Consider the following 23220-nt stretch of genomic DNA (forward strand, 5'->3'; position numbering starts at 1 on the left):
GTCCCTGGGAAGGTACTGTGCAATCAAACTAACATGCAGAAAGACAGCAGCTGTGAGCAGGATCAAGGACTAGGTCCTGTGCCTTGATGACACATACAAAGGCAACTGCCAGGATCCAAATACCCAGGGAAGGCCCACCCTGGATACCTGCCCCGGGCCCATTTTAATAGTTTTAAATATTTTTCTCTAGTGCTCAGAAGCCAAACAGTCTCCACTCAGCATCTTGGTTTTGCCCCCCAAAATAGGCACTGCCAGAACATAGGGTGTGTGTGATGGCCATCGCTACAAGAACATGGTGGTGTCCATGTTCCCCCAAAGACTGCAGTAATAACCTCTGGTGTACTGGGAGGCAAATCCAAGATTGTGGCCAAAAACCGCTCAGTGTCATAGTGCACCAGGAAAAGATGGAGGGAAATTAAATTTTTAAAAGGGACCCCAGGGCAAGTGCCTGGGGTCTGAGTGTCTGCGGTCTGAGATGGACCAAACAGTGCAAGGGGAAACAGCAGAAGGCACTGTAACATGAGTCTGATCAACCGCTGGAACCAGCCCTGCCAGGGCAAAAGAAGTGCAAGACCAGCCCTACTATTAAGTCAAGAAATGGTCAGAAAAGTGTCAGTTACACTTTTATCATCACCAAGGACACCATTTGAATTTTCTGCCTTTGAATCCAGCAAATAGTCATCGGATATGGCAAAAATATGGTCAAGATAACAACACATTAATGCAGTACACTAACGTTCTGGTTAAAATTCCAACACAAAACTCAACCCCAAACAGATGTTCAATCAAATAAAGAAGTCTTGTGGCACCTTAAAGCTTCTGCCATAATAAATATAAGTTCAAGATATTTGTGTGCTTCCTTTAACAGAGTAACATGGCTACCTCTCTAAACTAATTCCATGGCTATAGCCACCGTATATTTTTGCTCTAAACATAAAGTGTACATTGTTTTACACAAGATCCAACTAGAGACACAAATAGCTTCTTCCCCAAACTACAGTCTTTCCAGGTTCCTTGAGAAAACCCTGCAAATTATATAAACAGTGATTACCTAATGCTAATAAGAAAAAAAACTAGCATTTCACATATGTTCTTGGTCTTATAAATCTAAGACAGCAATTCTAACCCTATCTAGGCAGTTGAGCCGGAAAAATAGTGGCTTGCCAAAGGCTATTTAGAAAGTATACAACTCAAGTGAGACTTGAACCAGACTTTCTGTCATACAGCTCACAGTTCTAGCCACTACACTTGGGCATGTATGAGCATCCTCTTGCTTGCCTCAAAAGAGGTTGAGCCTTAGCGACCATTCCGACTGAATGTTTGTCAAGCCTTGAGCTTTTGAGAGTGTTTTATTCATATGCTTCCAACAACAAAAAAAGGCTCAGTTTTTCACTGGAAGATCCTGAGATTAATAGTTCCACTTCTATTCCTAGCAAAAGACACTGTGCTGAGTCCTGGGAGCAACTGCAGGACTAGGGCAAGCACTGGTTCTGCTCACTTCCAACCTGCAAGGGCCCCTAATCAATGGTTATAACCAACATATTACTAAGTTCTTTCAGAGCAAGGATTTCTGTTTGCACAATGGAACATTCCCCCTCTTCTCCTGCCCCACGTGCCCCCTAAATCTATTCTGGAGTTTCCCCCCTAACTGTCTGGAGCAGATTTGGGAAGGGTGTGCAGCACACAGGAGACAGGTAAGAGGTCCCACTGCACTAGCAGTAACCCCTTGTGCTGACAGGACAAGTTCATAGAATCATAGAATAGTAGAGTTGGAAGGGGCCTATAAGGCCATCAAGTCCATCCCCCTGCTCAATGCAGGAATCCAAATCAAAGCATTCCCAACAGATGGCTGTCCAGTTGCCTCTTGAATGCCTCCAGTTATTTGAATACTGCACCAAATGTCCACAACGTACCTGCACAACACCTCAACCCTGTTCCCTGCTCTTCCCAACTAGCCTGTAATCATTCCTCCTTCCTTCTTCATGCTGTTGCCATGATGTTGAAGGACACTGGTTTCTCCCTGCCCCTGTCTCAGTACTGCCTCATGCTAGGCAGCAGTGAAACAAACCAATACTGGCCTTTATTTATTATTCTTATTTATTAAATTTATATCCCACCCTTCCTCCCAGCAGGAGCCCAGGGCAGCAAACAAAAACAGTAAAACACTCTAAAACATCATAAAAACAGACAGCATTTGCTACTTGCCACAAATGAGCAAGCAAGTTGTAACTCACAAGTCCCCTTCAACTGGTTTTAGGCTTATATAGCACAGACATGCCCACAGTCCTTTAAAAAATTGCCTTGGTGGTACTTGAATGCAAATAGCGTTTATCCAAAACAAGCTGCAGACTACTTACATTGTCATGCTTAAAAAAACACAACATCTTCAATTCACGGAAGACCCTTTTGCAAGAGACCAGATTTTGGAAGACGTTGGGCATCTTTTTGAGTGCAACTCTCTTTCCATCTCGCGGATCTGTTACTGACCTGAAGGGTGAGGGGGAAAAGGAGAAGATTAAGTACAGAATCTTTAAACAAGTTCCACCCTCCTACCCCAAGAATATCTAGATTAAAACATTTTCAAGGTGGATTTGGATACTCAAAGCAGCAAATCAAGAGAGGCATGCAGAATTCCTAAACAAGTCCTGCTGCATTTTATTCTGCATATTAAATGAACTCCAACTGTACTTCAGCATATTACAACTCTGCATGTTATTCAGCTATGAGATTACTGTGCATTCAAGTCCTCATGTCTTGCATTAGTAAAACTGTTCACCTCAACTGTACACTATTTGATATCCAATCAATAAACGGCTGTATCTGATTACTTACATTTTCTTCTCTTAATAACTTTTATTAGTTCTAGACTACCTTTCCCATTACAAGACTGTAATATTAAATTGCAACAGTATATTACTTTTCCATGTTTCTGCTAACAAGATTAATTTTGTATGGAACTACTGAAAAAGTTATTCCCGCTTGCCAGCGAGGGACCCCCCCCCCCACACACACAGAGGGACTCCCTACCCCTCCCTGGACTCCGGAACAAACGAACGCGCGCACACACACGCGCACGCACACGCGCGCACACACACGCGCACACACAGGTAGCTGCTTCTGCCGCTGTCCCACCTCAAACACTTACCTGCCTCCTGTGTTGCCGCCACCCCTCCCCCTCCCAATTGCCCATCTGCCATTGCCCCCCCACCTGTTATCCTTGCTTCCCTTACTCCCTCACTTCTCTTGCCTGTTGTCCTGCAGCCACGCCACACCCCCATTGTAAGTTGTAAGTGACAACTTACAAAAATATTATATAGATTAAAAAAATCCTAAATTAGATCTCTCTCTAGGGCATCAGAGTTTGATGACCTAACCACCTTTGCCACATATGAGTATACTTCCTATAAATACCACCCCAATCTGGATACATAGTTGGACACTTGGATAGCATATATCGATCTAGATGTGTAAACTATATGTATGTATAGATCTTTAAATGTTATGTTAATGTGAGCTGACAGGCTTTCCCCCCTTTCCTTTCTTCCCCCCTCTTTTTCTTCCCACCTTTTTCCCTAATGAAATTGTAATTTAAAAAAATATATTAAGTAAATTTTCTGACAAACTGAAAAACGTCCAAAACAAGATTACCTTAATGTGCGTAGGAAAATTTTGTAGAAAACCTACATTAAGAACATAAGAACATAAGAAGACCCTGCTGGATCAGGCCAGTGGCCCATCTAGTCCAGCATCCTGTTCTCACCAGTGGCCAACCAGGTGCCTGGGGGAAGCCCGCAAGCAGGACCTGAGTGCAAGAACACTCTCCCCTCCTGAGGCTTCCGGCAACTGGTTTTCAGAAGCATGCTGCCTCTGACTAGGGTGGCACAGCACAGCCATCACAGCTAGTAGCCATTGATAGCCCTGTCCTCCATGAATTTGTCTAATCTTCTTTTAAAGCCGTCCAAGCTGGTGGCCATTACTGCATCTTGTGGCAGCAAATTCCATAGTTTAACTATGCGCTGAGTAAAGAAGTACATTATTGAGGCCAGTATTGTCTACAATGACTGGCAGCAGTTTCTCAGGGTTTCAGACAGGAGTCTTCACCAGCCCTACCTGGAGAGGCAGAGGACCGAAACTGGGATTTTCTGTATGCAAAACACGTGCTTCATAAATGGTGTACACGTGAATATTGAAAAAACAGCAGCTTACTCGTAGATGAGCCACACAAAATGTTTTGTCAGCAAGTACTGTGTTTTACATATAGGCCCCCCCTTTGTAACAAAATCTTCCTGTGAATCAAGACTTTTATACTTCTGTATCTTAACTATTCTGATGTTTTTAATTGACTATTTTATTTGAGTGGGTCTGTGACCATATATTAATAAACTAACTAACCAACCTGTGAATATACTTTGTACATGAGAAGCATGGCTGGAAACCTCCCTGCTGCCTGTTCATCCACACATCTAGAAGATAATGCTTAAAACAGTGTTTCTCAACCAGTGAGATGTGCCCCCCCCAGGGGATATAAGAAATTCTCAACGGAGGCGTGTTTTCCAAAAAAAGGTACAATACAAGTAAAAATTTTAATTATACTTTGATACATTTTTATTCTTAAGCCCAAAAACTTATTTATAATTAAAAGTCACAACATTTCAGTCCTGTACTTCCTGAGTTCCATGATTGACTGTGACCTAACACACCTTTTCCCCAAACTGTTTAATATTAATTTCATTTATTTATGATATCCTTAATTTTAAAAACAAAACAAATTTACTCTTCTTTTAAAAAATTGGACAGACATAAATACCTGCTCCCCAAATATTGGGTTGTGGTTTGTCAATATCGCAGAGTTAACACAAAATCATGAAGCAACATTTCTTTTAATTATTCTTACAAAGACCAACCATGCTTGTAGCTGGTAGCAATATAACCTAATGAACGTGAATGGCAGCACAGTAATTTCATGCCATGTTGAGCTTGTTCTCTCTTAGCTCGGGATAGCAGCTGCTTTGGTTCAGCACAAACAGTACCAGAAAACAGAGATAAGTGCTGAAGACTGTTACATAGGAATGCTTTTATTTCCTTTGTTGCTTGCTGTGCTGAGCTCCTCTGCCAGTTATCCCCATCTGTATGAGCTAATGTTACAGCCAGTGAAGACAACAGCCAGTTCCGAGAGTACCTTCCCCATTGCTTCATTTTTTGAGAGTTCAATCTAACAAGTCTGAATAGGGTGAGTTTCTTTAAAAGTTCCACAACATAAAGATTAGACTATTAAACTGTTAATAATACTAGACTGTGGTCCTTATTATGGGTTGTTCACCATCAACAAAAAATGACTGATTTTTTTAGAACATGGAATATTAGTCTGAACAGTGTTCAAGTGACAAAAAAAGTAACATGACACCTGAACGGCTAATTAGTTTACAGTGGCATGAGCCTTTGTAGGCAACAGGCTGCATCATCAAATATTTCATATATCTGTCAGGACACACTGAAGCCAACTGAAGCTCGGGCTGCATAACTATTTATATAGCATCATCTATTATGCCTTTTATGGAAAAACAGAAGCAAAAGGTGAGAAAGGCCTCTATCCAGAAGACCCTACTATCAAAATTTTGACAAAGGAGAAAATTGGGGGGGGGGTTAAACAAGGGAAGTGTATATGTCAAATTCAGTAGAGTGTTAAGCCAAAAGCTTCATGGAAGAAGAGATGGATTTTTAGGTTTTCAATTAGGCATTTCAGATGACAAGTGGTAATGGTCTGCAGCAGCAGCAAGAAAACAACGTGCTGCAACAATGTAGATTAAATCCTGATCACACTACCATCTTCTACCTGTTAATCAGGCTTCCAAGACAGATGCAACAACTATGGAAAAAGTAAGGACCATCATATTACACCTTTCAAGAAACTGTATTTCCTTTGTTCCCTTCATATTTCCTTCTGCTATCTTGCCACATTTCAACATCTTATGTATTAAACGTTTTCACTGTGGAGTGGAGTGTTTAAACACAGACAGTAAAATTAGGATACAGTATCAAAAGATGAACCTCTTTAGCATAATCTCATCATAACATGAATATAAAAATTCTCACGAAAGGAGACCTGCTGCACAAAAAGCATGCAGGTGTGAAGAGGAAGAAAATGAAAAACAGGAAGAAAAGGGGGGGGAAATAAGGTACATAGTCTAGAAAGAGATCACTCTTCCTCAACAAGAAAGGCTAAAGCAGTGTGAGAGAAATGGAGAATGCTCAGCTAAGTGCTACAAACATACTAGATCAGCGTTTCCCAACTAGTGGGCCACCAGATGTTGTTGGACCACAATTCCCATCTTTCCTGACCATTGGCAATGCTGGCTGAGACTGATGGGAGTTGTGGTCCAACAACATCTGGTGGCCCACTAGTTGGGAAACGCTGTACTAGATGCTACAAACATAATAGGTGAAAGAACTAATCAAAAAGAAGTTCACAACATATCATGAGGTATACAGATCTCCCACTGAGAGAAGAGCACATGAGCACCAGCTTCCTAGAATGTTCCAGAGCCTAGCCTATGCAGATGTAGGCAGATGTAGGCACACAGGCAGGTCTACACAGAAACCACAAATAACCATTTGTTCAGGGCATGGTTATTGAGCCTTTACTGAACTGAACATAAACCACCCCATGAACTGAAAAGTTCAGTGGCACAACTCCATGGCCCCACAGAAGGAGTGGTGGGAACTTTTTCTCTGTCCATAATAATTTAGAAACAAAGCCTTGAAATAATTAAAGAGCTTCCAATTTTATATAAAGTTGGAAAACGAAGACAAATCTGCAGAAAACAGTCCTTATGGAAATGTTCAGCTTTGAGAAAGTTGGTCAAGATTTCATAGTTTTACCCTTTTTCTGTAAATATATAAGCTCCTTTGGTAAGCTCTGAAATCCATTAGCTGAAAAGTTTTTTTTGTTTTTTGATTATTTTACTTTGTAGCTATAGTGTCATGCATGTTGAGAAGCATTCCACTAATTAATAAAGAGTCAGTTTTTCAACTGACCAAAATGGATAAACCATTCCACCAATGCAGACAGCCAGTATGCCCATTTCTCCAGGGCATTTACCAGGCATTCCTCAACTGTTGGGAATCAGTCCCATTTTCCATTTTCCTCAGATAATGTAGCAAGCAACACACTTTTCAACAACTTTTCACACAACATCCTGAGAGTCGTCTTCCATAACATGAAAGAGCAAGGCGGTTTTATTATTATTATTATTAGTTGCTAGTTACCCAAAGGTCTCCAAGGGACTTACATTTAAAAACAAATATATCATACTTTAAAACCAAAACAGTAAAACAAAACAACAAAACGGCACCCTCATACAGCCACAGGAAATATGGAGAAAATCCTGTGTTATTTGTAAACCATTTCTCTCATTTGAAATTTTTATGAGAGCACAGAAAGAAAACCAAGTCTGCCTCTTCCAGCAGACATACATTATAATATCCTCCTTTATTCTGGATTCATCTCCCTATTTAGACACATATACTTCCACCTTTAGAATCATGGGCAATCTGTAAACATGGACTAGAAGAATGCATTTTCCTCTAACTAATCCAACCACTAGATAAAAAGATGATTAGTTAATTGTTAAATAATCTAATCCATATTAAGCAACCCTGAGGATGGGCTGCCCATCTAATATCATTCAAGAAAAAAATTCTATAATCTAAGTAGCAGCCATAAACTATTAACACATTTCAATATGCATGAAACTACAGACTTCACTAAGCTGAAAAGAGTCAGCATGGTCTAATTACTACACAAAGTTCAAGTTGTCTTAAGAAGATCAGCACGTGCATTCAGGAGTAGAAATTTCTCTTTTGTCTTGGCAGTTTAACAGCCAATGATTCAACATGAGTAGTGCACTCCCAGGAATAGCTACCATGTGCCAAGTTCCACAGTATATGTAAGCTGAACAGTCAGGATAATTTTCTAATATTTCAGCCAACACTATCAAGCCTTTGATATGACAGAGAACCCAGTTCTGAAATGGAAAAAAGGCATTTCTAAAATCTTTTTTCCTGACATATATATTGCTAAGTATTCATGAACTTGATCAATTTCATCCGATAGCTTGATCAAAGCGTGCAGTTTAGATGTACCACTGGGTCCCCAATTACAGCCAGATCTTCAAAGTATGTTTAGAAACTTACTCTGAATCAGTTAAAAGCACTAACACAGATGATGGTGAGTGTGTCTGCATGCAGAGGTATGTATACATGCATGTATTCAAGAGGGGAGAGTTCCAGTTGCATCTCAATTTGGGCTAGAAGGAACTCTGTTAGCAAAGCCTGACGAAATAAACAGTTCTGAGAACAATTCCATCTATTATATTCTGCTTGAGACATTGAGATTTTATCTGTAGTTTTGCAAGTATTAACGTATTTGAGGAAAGCATTTACATACTGTTCCCATGCTGCTACACTTCGGAGACTTTTAAAAAGTTTTCCTTCAGTTGTGGATTCCTAACCGAGATCACTGGACTGAGACAGCTTGGCGCAAGAACACTGCAAACCGTGCAGCAGTGCATAGTTAAACTGCGGAATTAGCTCTTACAAGAGGCAGTGATGGCCACCAACGTGGATGGCTTTAAAAGAGGATTGGATGGTTTCATGGAAGAGAAGGCTATCAGTGGCTACTAGCCATGATGGCTATACTCTGCCTCCATAGTTGGAGACAGTATGCTTCTGAATACCAGTTGCTGGAAACTGCAGGAGGGGAGAGGGCTCTTGCACTCAGGTCCTGCTTACAGGCTTCCCTTGGGCATCTGGTTGGCCACTGTGTGAAAGGATGCTTGACTAGACGGGCCACTGGCCTGATCCAGCCGACTTTTCTTATGTTCTTAAAATATCTTATATAGACTTTGCTTTTTTAAAAAAGACCAACAAAAAATAGGCATTCTTTTTAAAAAGTAGCAAAATATTGGAAGGAGACACAGACACACACATGCAAGATGCATATGTTGTGTTGGGGATGGAACTGAAAAAAAGATTTGGTCAATAGTGATGGCGACCCTATGCATAGGGTTTTCATGGTAAGCGGTATGCAGAGGGGTTTACCATTGCCTTCCTCTGAGGCTGAGAGGCAGTGACTCCCCCCAGGTCACCCAGTGAGCTTCATGGCTGTGTGGGGATTCAAACCCTGGACTCCCAGGTCGTAGTCCAACACCTTAACTGTTAGAGTAGATCCACTGAAATTAATTACATGACTAACTTAAGCCTATTAATTTCAATGTGTCTACTCTGAGTAGAACTCAGTTGAATACAACTCATTACTGCATAGTTATCTTTCTTTTTTAATATTCTTTATATATTTTATTTTCAATAAACGTACAGAGCATAACAATACCAACTAACAAAACAAAGGGGAAAAAAGGAAAGGAACATAGAATAAGTGAGATGTAATAACGTTTGTTCAGTGTTACTCTAATAATAATAATAATAATAATAATAATAATAATAATAATAATAATAAATCTTTATTTTTACCCCACCCTTTTTCCAAAACTGGAACTCAGGGTGGCTTACAAATAAAAACTACACGTAGGTAAAAAAACATACAAAAATATACAATTAAAATAGAATTAAACTATTCGTGACATTAAAACCATGAAGCATACACTTAAGATACTAAGACAATTTAAAACATTAAGAATAGGACCATAGAACAATACAACAGACCTTATGAGGCCCTATCTTAAACATCTTCTAGTCCAAAAGCCTGTCGGAATAAAAAAGTCTTTGCCTGTCGACCGAAGGATAGCAAGGAAGGGGCCATTCGTGCTTCCCTAGGAAGAGAGTTCCAGAACCTGGGGGCAGCCACCGAGAAGGCCCTATCTCGCGTCCCCACCAATCGCGCTTGCGAAGGTGTTGGGACTCAGAGAAAGGCCTCTCCTGAGGATCTCAACACCCGGGCAGGCTCATATGGGGAGACACTGTCTGACAAATAGCCTGGACCTGGGCCGTATAGAGCTTTATAGGTCAAAACCAGCACTTTGAATTGTGACCGGAAACAAACTGGCAGCCAGTGGAGCTGTCGTAACAAGGGGGTTGTATGGTCCCTGTATCCAGCCCCAGTTAGCACTCTGGCTGCAGCTCTTTGTACCAGTTTAACTTTCCAAACAGTCTTCAAAGGCAGCCCCACGTAGAGCACGTTACAGTAATCTAAACGGGATGTAACTAAGGCATGCATCACTGTAGTCAAATCAGGCGTCTCCGGGAACGGGCGCAGCTGGCGCACCAGTCTTAGCTGGGCAAAAGCACTCCTGGCCACTGCAGAGACCTGAGCCTCCAAGTTCAAAGCTGAGTCCAGGAGCACACCCAAACTGCTAACCTGTGTCTTCAGGGGGAGTGTAACCCCATCCAGCACAGGCTCAATCCCTATTCCCTGATTTGCCTTTTGGGTAACCAGGAGCACCTCTGTCTTGTCTGGATTTAATTTCAATTTGTTCGCCCTCATCCAGTCCATCACTGATGCCAGGCACCGGTTCAGGACCAGGACAGCTTCCTTGGCTTTAGGTGGAAAGCAGAAATAGAGTTGGGTGTCATCCGCATACTGATGACACCGAACCCCAAACCCCCGGACAACCTCACCCAGCGGTTTCATGTAGATGTTAAATAACATGGGGGACAAAACTGAGCCCTGAGGGACCCCATATGTCAACGGCCAAGGAGTCGAACAGAAATCCCCCAGCACCACCTTCTGGGTTCGTCCCTCCAGGAAGGAGCCGAGTCACCGCAACACAGTGCCCCCAAGTCCCATCCCGGCAAGGCAGCCCAGAAGGATACCTTGGTCGATGGTATCGAAAGCCGCTGAGAGGTCCAGTAGAACCAACAGGGACACACTCAAGTCATAATATATTTTTCAGTTCTACAATTTGAAGATAAGAACATAAGAATAAGAATAAGATTTTTCCAAATTGGTGACAATAATCTATTAATCCAGCCAAAAAATAATGGAAGGGGCAGATTACAACATCCACTGCCTTGCATAAACAGAGGTTGGTGATTTCCCATGTTCCCTCCAGTTCGTATTATCAATAAAGTCAAACCAGACAGTAAAAAAAAAAGTACATCTCTTGCTTTGGCCCTATGCTACCTGCAATTTATGAATTAATTTCTCTAACAAAGCAAGATGACACACATAATCGTACCATTTTTTCAACGAGACAGTCATGTCTTCTAAACTTCAGCAATAACTGCACATGCAGCAACAAGGAGCATTTGACTGAATTCTTTAGATATAAGATCTCTATAATGCCCTATAAAAAACCCCAAAAGAGCTGTGTGGTTTTCTCAATAGTTTGTTTAGTAATATTTTCTGATTCAGTAAAAATTACCTGGCAAAAGCATTACTTTCCCACATTCTCACCACATGTGGAGATATGATCCAGTGGCATTATAGCCACACCTGCACTGGGCTGAGGAATTGTGTCTGATATGGGAAAGACACCTTGGGGTAAGATACCATCTTCTATGCAACAGCTTAAGCACCAAAGTTTTATGCTAAGCTGATATCCAGAAATGAGGCTTATACTTCCTGGTTTTCAAATCTGCTTCATCAATAGATATCCTTCATATACATGTCTAGAACTCCAGCAATGAAAGAGAACACAGGAATAGTCCTGCTGAATCACACAGAAAGTCCACAGTTTCCAGTGACATCCTGGTCCCAACAGTGGTCAGCCAGATGCTTCTAGAAAGCCCACAAACAGGGTGTGAAGGCAACAGCCCTCTACAGTTTGACCCCATCAACTGGTATTCAGAGGTAATATCTCTCTGTGTATGGAGGTTCAATTTAGTTATCATGGTTAATAGCTGTTGATAAGACCTAACGTTTGCTATGAATTCATCTAATCCCCTTTTAGATCAATCTGGAAGCTCAAAAATATTCCTTCAGTCCTAGAAAGCTGAATTCAAATATGCACATATTGCACTGGTATCCATAGGGCAGCTGAAGCAGCTGGCTAGTCATTAATAGCACAGTGTTCTAGGACAGTTATAAGCAGAAGTGATAGATTGAGGCAATATGTGACACTGGCAAGGGAATTGGCAAGAGTCATTGCCAAGAACATACCATTGGTGTGGTGAAACAATCAAATACTGGGCCATGGATTCTGGGCTACAGAAGTAGGCACCTCTACCAACTTTGGGTGGTAATCCTTACACTCAATGGGAACAAGGCAATGAGCCAACAATTGCCAGCTACAACATCACACATCATTTTTTGGGACAACTGCTGTAGTTCAGTGCTTTTCATGCAGATGGCCCAACTTAGAAGAAAGCAGCTTCCTGTGTTCCTAACTGATCAGAACAACATGCGCATTTGTGTATTTGCACCCTCTAGTGCAAAAAAGGTCTCCTGACAGTGAAAGGAAGAAGAGGCCATTAAGGTGATCACTACATGCAGACACAGTATAACAGGTAGTTAGTTTACTCCTCATTCACTTTTAAAGCATACCCTCCAACTCTGTGGTGTCAACCTATGTATGGAGTTACTTGGTCTTAGCTGCCCCATGATGCATGGATGTAGTGTATCACCCAACATGACAAGCGCTAGAAAGAACTAGCAGCAAGATACACAAAACAGGTCAAAAAGGAGTTGCTTGTGTGTGCCTCTGTAAAACTGAAGCATTCACATGCAACGAATCGTGTTGAGAACAGGTGAACAGCCTTTGTCATAAAAGAACTAACAGCCTGTGTCCAATAGGATAACAAGACTTTCGAGAATGACAGAATAATTTAGGAAGGGGGAATATCAGACATGAACTTCAGTGTATCACCTCCTACATCTGGCCATCTGCAGCCTCCTTATTGCTCTCTGATATCAGCCTACCCAAAGCCATGGACAGCATTAGCCAGGAACAAGGTCTGAAAGGTATGAAGCTGATAGATAGCTAACTGGCAGGCAAGCACATGTATGAGCACATGAGAATGCAAATTCTTGTGTATATAATGGTGCATATGTATTCATAGCAGAGGATAACCACCGGCCAATTAAAACCTTGACAGACCGTTTACAGGTTATTCTATTTCACATTTAATCCATTACATGTACATTTATACCATTAAATTTCATATGCTACCATGTCTGTTGTAATAGATATGGAAGTAACTAAAACTTGAACTACTTACACAAAAACCTAATGGAAAAACCAATAGTGTTTCTATATTTGTGCATTTGAAACAAAGAAGGAACCCATAGCTGCTTTCTGCTGATATTGTGAGACAGTCAGGTGACAAAGGTCAAAAGGTCCTTATGAAGATTTGAATCCCACAACACATTTCATATTGGGTAGCTTTTTAATATTCTGCAGCACACAGATACTTCAAAATAATAAAACCAGAATTACAATCAATCAGTCCAACAACCACCACAAATAGCACAATTATATATGCATCTGTGCAACTGGGAGAATTGGTGACCTGACATTTGCTTGTCTCATAATAAAGGAAATTTTTGATAATTATTTGACTTCCCTTTTAAAAGAGTGTTTCAGAAACTTGTCTTCCTGTAAACACTGATAAGAACATAGTTTATAGGGTGACAGCTTTTATATATATCTGCTTTGTTGGTAAGCAAACATCTTTAAAGACTCATGCAGTAGACTGTTATGGTGATGTAAATTTCTATTAATTACAGTAGGGCCCCACTCATATGGCAGGTTACGTTCCAGGCCCCTGCCGAAAAGCGAAAACTGCCAGAAAGTGGGGCCCTACTGTATTCCAGCTGCCGTGCTACAGCTGACAGCAATAAGCTGTAGTGCGAAAGCTCCCCATGCTAAAGCTGATCGCTGTCAGCTGGAATGCAGCAGCTGGAGCTCCCCACGCTACAGCTGATCGCCCTGCTGGCGTCACCATATTAGTGGAATGCCAAAAAGCAGGGCCCTACTATATAATGTTAGTTATGAATTTTAAAATTGTGATTTTCTTTTGCTGGATATATTATGTACAACAAAACATGAGACATCTGGCAGAGGGTTTTACGCAATTTATGTAACTTTTGAAAAGCAACTTGCCAATGATTCAAGGAGGCATGATTAGTAGTAATGGGAGACTTCAATTATCCTGATATCTGTTGGGAGACAAACTCTGCCAAACACGGCCCCTCCAAGGAATTTTTGACTTTTGTTGGAGATACCTTTCTCCTACAGAAAGCAGAGGAAGCAACTAGAGGATCAGCTATCCTGGACTTGATTGTAACCAACAGAGATGATTCGGTGGATGAAGTAGCAGTTACGGGAACTCTGGGGAAAAAGTGACCACACCATACTTGAATTCTTGATTTTAACAGAAGCAAAAGCTGAGAGTAGCCATATGCACACCCTGGACTTCAGGAAAGCTGATTTTAATAAACTCAGAACAATTGTAAGTACGGTTCCATGGCAATCGACCCTAAAAGCACAATGGCAAGCAATTCCAACACAAAGAACTTAGAGATGACCTGAAAACAAAAAAGGACACATACAGGAAGTGGAAAAAAAGCCAGGCCACAAAGGAAGAGTACAGGTAGGTATCACGGAATTGCAGGGATGGTGTCAGGAAAGCTAAAGCTGAGAATGAGCTGAGGTTAGCGAGAGATGCTAAAAGCAACAAAAAGCTTTCTTCAGGTGCATCCATAGTAGAAGACAGAGAAAAGAAATGGTGGCACAGCTACTCAATGAGGATGGCAAAATGATAACAAATGACAAAGAAAAGGCAGAAGTCCTCAATTCCTACTTTGGCTCAGCCTTCTCCCAAAAAAGGGTCTATGACCCTCCTGGGAAACATGAAGTAGAAGGGGCAAGATTGGAGCTTGAGATTGATAGACAAGGAATCAAGGTCAAGGAATACCTAATCACTTTGAATGAGATCAAATCGGCAGGGCCCAATAAACTGCATCCTAGAGTATTGAAGGAACCGGCTGAAGAACTCTCAGAAGTGCTATTATCTTTGCAAAATCATGAAGTGCAGGATGACTGGAGGAGAGCTAATGTTGTCCTTATCTTCAGAAAGGGCAAAACAGAGGAACTAGGGATCAACAGACAGCTCTGCAGTTCCCAGATTCCTCCTTTTCCCCTTTTTTGAAGACAGGGACATTAGCCTTCCACCATCATATAAACTGGCATGGAGGACTGGGGAATCAATTCCAGTGGTACACTGTTCCACAGCCTCAGGGCCACAATGTCTAGAGCAGATGTTCACGTTACATTAACTGAAACATGTAAACAAAGATGGCAGGAGAATTAATATGGAGAGGTAATCTGAATCTCATCTATGTGTGCCTTAGGCTGTGAAGGGTTAAAACCAACACTATGAATTGGGTTCAGAAGCACACCTGCAGTCAGTTGGCAAAGCAAAGTCTTTCATCTCCTGACATTTATGAGGAGAAGGGCTGCACCATTTTGCACCAGCTGAAGCTTCATAATCATCTTCAAGGGCAGCCCTACATACAGGTATGGTATGGTTTAAATTTGTATACTTGTTTTTAATGTTTTTAATTATTGTAAACCATCCAGAGAGCTTCGGCTATGAGGCGGTATATAAATGCAATAAATAAATAAATACAGCATTACAACTCTCAAAGCCCAGATGTTACTAGAAAATGTGAGACCCCTGTTCTTCATGAGAGGGCATGGCCTGCACAGCAGATGTAGTTGACAGGAAGCTGCTTTAGAGACCTCAGAAGCCTGCTTATCAAAAAGTGAGGCAGGGCCCATCCAGAATGACATGTCTTATGCCTGCTAAACAAAGATTAAGAGACAGAGACCAACAAGCTCTTTTGCTTAAAATAGACAGTTAGCAGTGCCGGCCAGGAGATACAACACCAAAGATCCTCTAATTTGCCATGACAAATGTGAAAACCAGAAAGAGAGAGAAAAGAGGGGTTGCTCATGGAAACACATGTAAAAGTTTTCTTGGTGCTATTAATTATTTTTAAATTTGTATCCTGCCCTTCTTCCCAAAAGGAGTCCAGGGTGGCAAACAAGTGATAAAACAACACATCTTTTTTTAAAACCATGCTTAAAAAAATGTTTAAAACAAAGCATCTTAAAAACCTATTGGAGAACATCAGAATCCCATCAGAAAACAGGAAATCCCCCCCAACCTCTTCTGTTGAGACAAACCTCAAGAATGTCTTTGTCTTGATACCATCCTCAACACTATCCACATGCATCTAGACTGATGGGGCAGACTGTTTCATACAAACTGTGTATGTTGTGTGTATGCGTGTGCCCAAGGGGGTGACTGCTGCTGCAGGCTTTCCTAGCCCATTTCTGATATTGGGGGCTGGGGAGGAAAACTGTTTTAAATAAGTGTAATAAATAAAGTAACAGTATTTTCCATGAGAAAGGTCAGGTACCCTTGGGCTCATGGGGAACGACAGAATCGAACAGGTTGACTCCTACAAATACCTGGGTATCTGGTTCCATGAAACAGTCAGCTGGAGAATCCAAGACAAATATGTTAAGGCCAAAGCTGAGAAAAACGTGGGCGCAATGACCCGCTTCTTTTTCACAAAGGGCGGGAAATTTTTGCTGCCAGCAGCAGTACGTGTTTTAAGAACTAAAATAGTCCCAATGATACTCTATGGGGCACCAATTTGGTATCCCTACTTTAAAGGATCACTTGAAGGAATTCAATCCTTCTTTCTTAGATCTATTTCTGGTGTCCCAAGATGTGTTTCTGGAGCTACCCTTAATTTGGAGGCTGGCCTTAACTCTTTAAAATGCTTAGCTTGGATCTATGTCATTCAATTCTGGCTATGCTGCTGTCTTATGCTCACTCAAAACTCACTTACATCTCAGGTAATGAGAGCCTCTTAAGCCATCTTGGACCAAGGTGGTAGTGGATAAAGTTGTTTCAGTTGGCCTTTCTCCTTCTGACTTGCACTCGATGGAGCTTGGTAGGGCCAAGGCGATTGTTAAACAGTGGCTAGCGGACATTGACATCCAAGAGCTTCTTGTAGCTGCTTCGGGCCCCTGTTCCCCTCGATCACTGGGTCTAACAGGTTTCCCTTGTAAAGATGGGATGCTCTATCTAAGTTGGCTATCTGTACCTAAGTACAGAAGGGCATTTTCTTTGGCATGATTCAACACCCTACCTTCTAAACTTTTGGAGGGTATATACGATAAAACTTCAAGGAATAGTAGACGCTGCCCCTGTGATAACACCGAAGTGGAGTATGTTTTACATGTTTTGTTTAATTGTAGGTATTATGAAGAGGCCAGAAAAGATCTCTTATACCCCATTATGCAGTCACTTCCAGGCCGCCCCCTTGAGTCTCTTCTGCCTGTTTTACTAGAGGGCTCTGACAAGGTAATTACTGTTCAAGTGGCCAAATTTTTGAACTTGGCCATTGTGACCAGACCCTGTAAGATTATGAATTGCAATTAATTTTATCATATTGTTTTATTTATTTTATTTATTTATTTTGTTCGATTTATATACCGCCCACAGCCCAAGGGCTCTCAGGGCGGTGCACAACATGGATAAAAAACAATAAAATCACAAAAACAGTAAAATATACAGTATTAAACAAGTAAATAACCAAGATAGATTAAAAACACAAATAGGTTAAAATCTCCCAGAGAGCAACACAAACTGCAGTTATTAACACCCAGACAGGAATTGCTGTTAAATAGGGTGTAGTTAGCACTTTTTCAGCACCTGAGCATAAAAACACAACAGAAGGCTTTACTAGTCTCTCTCTCCAAAACTTGAGTATTCATGCCACTAACCCAGCTCACAAACATAGACAACCACATTAGATGTCTGCCATAGCTCTGTCACCAAGTAGTATGTTAATATTTTACATTGTATCGTGGTCGGTTGACTGAAATAAATTATTCATCATTAAATAAGTGTTCAGGTAAAAAGGTTCATCACTCTTTGCCTTGTTGCCAAGAAGTAGGTGCCACACCATGTTTTAGAAATGAACACAAACTACCAAATGTCACTACCCCCATCATATCTAGTTTCACCTATTAGTTATGTTAGTACATAAGTACCGCTTTGCCAAAATGCTAATTGTACCCGCTCTTTAAAGGTCACATTAAAACACACTGCACATCACTTCCATTAAAGGGAAATACTTGCTCTCCAAGAACCCTTATATCCACCTAAGAAAAACTACAGCTTATACTCATATTCAAACCTTTATTATATACCAATCTTAAAATCAGCAGCTATATTCAAAAAGCATTAAGGACTTTTGAGGCGGGGGGAAGAGGATGATGGGAAGGTTGTTAAAATGTTGTCTTGTACTGTACTGTTGATATGTAATGACCTGGTTTTATACTTGTAACTATGAAAATACTAATAATTTTTTTTTATAAAGCATGAAGATCTAAAGTCAAGCCCCAGAAGTTCAACTTATTTCCATTACATTACTCATATAATGAGAGCTACCTTTAATTCTTGCTTTATCTACTGGTTTCCAATTTTTAAAGTTTGGAAAATTCAGTTCATATATAAGTATGAAAGTTACAGCCTGGGTTTGGTCAAGAATCTGATGGGGGGGAAGAGAGAGACAGTCCAAAAGTACATATCCTCATGAAATCCAGTCATTTTCACACAATTACTTCAGTTTCATAATACCACTGCAATTACTGTTCTGTTCTCAGACAGATAAATTACACAACTTGTCGTCCTGAGAACAAAGGTAAACAGCTCCAGGCCTTCTTTGGAAAGAAGGCCTGCCTTCTGTATGTACTGGAGAACAATCCTAATTATTTACACACATACACACACTCCTTTACCTCCAAAAGAAAGTGAAGCACAGCTGGCACAGCTGGTAAAAAGCACACTGGGAGGGGAACATGTAGTTGCTCTGCCACCTATTCCCTTGGTGCTCCCTTACAATGCATCCCCCTAATGAGCAGGTTCGCAGGATCACAGTGTGGGCAGCCCTCTGCTCTCTGAGTTTTTTGCACCCTGCTCCTTCTATGTGCTCCATTTGGCTAAAACTGGGAAGCAGGCAGGTGTCTTGACAGCTGGAATGACCAAGTGGCTGTCGCTCAAAGCAGCAATAAGGCTCTGGGACTCTTCTCTTCAGGTCCTACAGGCTGGGAACAATGGAAGGAGCAGCAAAAATCTAGGACACGCTAGGAACACAGGACACTGCTTTATAATAGGTCAGCCCATTGGTCTATCTATGCCAGTAGTGCCTACACTGACTAGAAGCGATTCTCCAGGGGTTCAGAGAGGAGTCTCTCCCAGCCCTACATGAAGATGCCAGGGACTGAAATTGGGATCTTCTGCATGCAAAGCTGATGCACTGCACTATGGCTCTTCCCAGTTAGTTCACTTACAACAGCAGTCTATCAATACAGTCTTATACTACTCATGATCCAGTGGACAGCAGCTGTCTGATTAACCTGCTCCCCTAACCCATTATTAGAGAGTCTATCCCTGTCCAGAGAGAATCAAATATAACATGGTACTTCATTTTTTTTCTAAAATAAACAAAATATAAACATAACCAAATAAACACAAAATATTACACTATGTAGATCATAACCATATTGCTTGTAAAGATTACATTTTGATTATCCATAGTGAATTATTAACACAATTTTAATTCATACATTAACACTGTTCCCTTTTTCTTTCCTGCAGAATTACTGAATATCATTCCTATCCTTTCATTTATTGGACCATTTAAAAATAGTGCCATATTTTTATTTATTTCTTTTTATTTATTAAATTTATTAGTCGCCCATCTGGCTGGCTGTCCAGCCACTCATATCCATGTGTATGCCATTGGCAGGGGGATCCTTATATCTTGCAGATTTATATAATTGATAAAAACATACCATACTGAAATGAAATTAGTCCCTTTACTTTGTCCTAGCAGTAATTATCGAACTATTGCCTTAATATCCAATGCAAGTAAAGTAATGCTCAACTCTACAACAAAGGCTCTCACCATACATGGAGCGAGAAATGCCAGATGTCCAAGCTAGATTTAGAAAGGGAACAGGCACCAGAGATCATATCGCAAACATACGTTCGATAATGGAAAGGAGCAAGGAATTTCAGAAGAAAGTCACCCTGTGCTTTATAGACTACAGCAAAGCCTTTGACTGTGTAGATTATGAAAAACTATGGAATGCTTTAAAAGAAACGAGGGTGCCACAGCATCTGATTGTCCTGATATTCAACCTATACTCTGGACAAGAGGCTACTGTAAGAACAGAATATAGAGAAACCGATTGGTTCCCCATTGGAAAGGGTGTGAGACAGGGTTGTATTTTATCACCCTATTTGTTTAATCTGCATGCAGAACATATCATACGGCAAGCGGGATTGGACCAAGATGGAGGTGTGGAAATTGGAGGGAGAAACATCAATAATTTAAGATATGCAGACGATACCATACTCTTAGCAGAAACCAGTAATGATTTGAAATGAATGCTGATGAAAGTTAAAGAAGAAAGCACAAAAGCAGGACTACAGCTGAATGTCAAGAAGACTAAAGTAATGACAACAGAAGATTCATGTAACTTTACAGCTGACAATGAGGACATTGAACTTGTCAAGGATTATCAATACCTCGGCACAGTCATTAACCAAAATGGAGACAATAACCAAGAAATCAGAAGAAGGCTAGGACTGGGGAGGGCAGCTGTGAGAGAACTAGAAAAGGTCCTCAAATGCAAAGATGTATCACTGAACACCAAAGTCAGGATCATTCAGACCATGATATTCCCGATTGGACAGTGAAAAAGGCGGATAAGAGAAAAATCAACTCATTTGAAATGTGGTGCTGGAGGAGAGCTTTGCGCATACCATGGACTGCGAAAAAGACAGATAATTGGGTGTTAGAAGAAATTAAACCAGAACTGTCACTAGAAGCTAAAATGATGAAAATGAGGTTATCATTCTTTGTACGCATCATGAGAAGACATGATTCCCTAGAAAAGACAATAATGCTGGGAAAAGCAGAATGGAGTACAAAAAGAGGAAGGCCAAACAAGAGATGGATTGATTCCATAAAGGAAGCCACAGACCTGAACTTATTTATTTTATTTAATTTAGTAGAGCTATATCCCAAACTATTTTATACCAAGAATCTATATTTGCTCTTTTCAGGTCTTTCCAAGATCAAACAACAGTAATCCTTGCTGCTGCCAACAAAAAACTTACCAACTTATTTTTAATATCAAGATCTTCATTCAGAAATATTGCTAATTTTGGTGTCTATGTGATTTTTTGTTGGGTTATCTGTTCAATCTCCTTAATCACAGATGCCCAAAATCTGCAAATGTTTTGACACTCTCACTACATATGTATATACATATTGATTCTTTGACAACCCCTCTAGCACACTGAAGATGTTCCTGGATTCATCAATGCTATTTTTCTAGGTGTCAGATACCACTGATATATGATTTTCAGAGACAATTCTCTGTGTTTAGCTGTTATTGCTTGGTATGGTGGCTTATTTTATTGTTTTACCCACACTTCCCTATTTCAATTCCAAGTTCCCTTTCCCACCACCCGAAAGTGATCCAAGGCCCACTGTTCGAGAAATACTACCTTAGACCCAACAATTCTGCCATCCAATGAGTAGAATTTTAACAATAATTAGTTGCCCATGCTATCCTAAACAATTACTCCAGGGCAAAGCAAAACCATTGTGTCTGAAAGTGGGTGGGAAACATGACTATCTGTCTCAACACACGTTTGTCCCTTATCCTTTGAAGTTTCCGCTGATACTCTTGTCAGAGATATCACTGCAGGGGAAAATATGGTGTGGCTGAATAAAACAGGGTCAGTGGTTTAACCCAGACTCCTACTGCCCTCAGAGCTCATGTTTATTTTAAGCAACAATCGGGGATATGGCTCCCAGGAGGCTCAAGTGACTACCACGCTGACAAGAAAACATTAAGAGGGTGATTATACTAGTGCTGTTCTCCCTTACCTCCCCCCTTTCTAATTCACTTCATTAAGTACTTTAAACCCCTGTGCTATTAGTAAAACAAAACAAAAGTTTGTGACCACCTCATTACAATACCAAAAACACCAAAATTAAAGAATGTTCTCAAAGGGTGGAGAGGGGAAAAACTTGATTGAGTGCCTGTCCCCTTATGTTTTTATAGGCAACAGCTACTCGTTTTTGTTGAGAAACCAGAATGCAGAAAGACATATTTAAACAAACCTGACCTGATAAACAACAAAAGCAGTTAAACAGTTACCCAGCTTAAATTGTTTTAAGATGCTAATTTGATATAAAATACTTTCTCTCCTCCCCCCAGCAAATCTTTAAAATCAGGGATAGGCAATCAGCATAACCCAGGACCTTCCCATTTGACATTTTTGAGAATGGCAATTCAGTTATTGTTCAAAGCTGAGTTCTTGTATACAGAGAAGACAAGTTTCTGGGCTTCAACCTCTGTTGCCCTCAAGGCTTTTAGAACCACCAGAACATTTAGATTTTTAAAAACACTACTTTTAGGTTGTACTAGAGAGATGCTCTAGGTTAATAATTCCATCTCCCAGGAAATACTGGGAAGTGTACTCCGTGCTGGGAAAGCTAGATGGACTTTGAGCACATCAAAACTACAATTATTCACTCCCAAAATCCAGAAGCCACAACAGAAGTGATATGAAATTAAGTAAGGGTTGTGGTGTACATATCCCCTCCATAAGCTTTTACCAGAGAGATACAGTGCCTTTATTTTACTTGATGCTATGCCAGCTTCTTTTTCTTTTAAAGAACTGCTATGTTTACTTTGGGGAAGGGCCAAAGCTCAGGGGTAGAGCATCTGCCTTGCATGCAGAAGGCCCCGGCTTCAATCCCAGGCATTTCCAGGTAGAGCTGGGAGAGACTCTCTGCCTGAAATCTTGGAGAGCCACTGCCAGTCTTGGAGAGCCACTGCCAGTCAGTGTAGACAATGCTAATCTAGAACGACCAACGGTCTGACTTTCTATAAGGTAATTTCCTACATTTAAAAATATATTTAAAAAATATATATTACACCATCTAAAATTAGGATCTGATTTTGCTAATCTAACAATTGCCATGTATCTCTTTATTGCTGTTCTCTACCTGAAAGAGCTTGTGTGTTTTGCTTAAGGCTAGATACAAACCTAGATAACTGTTGGATTTTATATTTTGAAAAATGGGTGATCAAACAATGATGTGTTTCTTCATCCCAGCATCCCCAGGCATAACCTGAAACCTGCATAGCACTG

General features: G+C 40.7%; 1 protein-coding gene across 1 annotated transcript in view; it reads right to left on the reverse strand.

Annotated features, from left to right (window-relative positions):
- The window catches only part of NLK (nemo like kinase), a 143120-nt gene that overhangs the window by 66655 nt on the left and 53245 nt on the right, over positions 1-23220 (reverse strand). Inside the window, exon 2 of the mRNA XM_061604897.1 lies at positions 2358-2487. Coding sequence (XP_061460881.1) covers positions 2358-2487 — 130 coding nt within the window. The remainder of the gene's footprint in view (positions 1-2357; positions 2488-23220) is intronic.

This window comes from Rhineura floridana, chromosome 21, assembly GCF_030035675.1.
Source record: "Rhineura floridana isolate rRhiFlo1 chromosome 21, rRhiFlo1.hap2, whole genome shotgun sequence".
Taxonomy (NCBI): domain Eukaryota; kingdom Metazoa; phylum Chordata; class Lepidosauria; order Squamata; family Rhineuridae; genus Rhineura; species Rhineura floridana.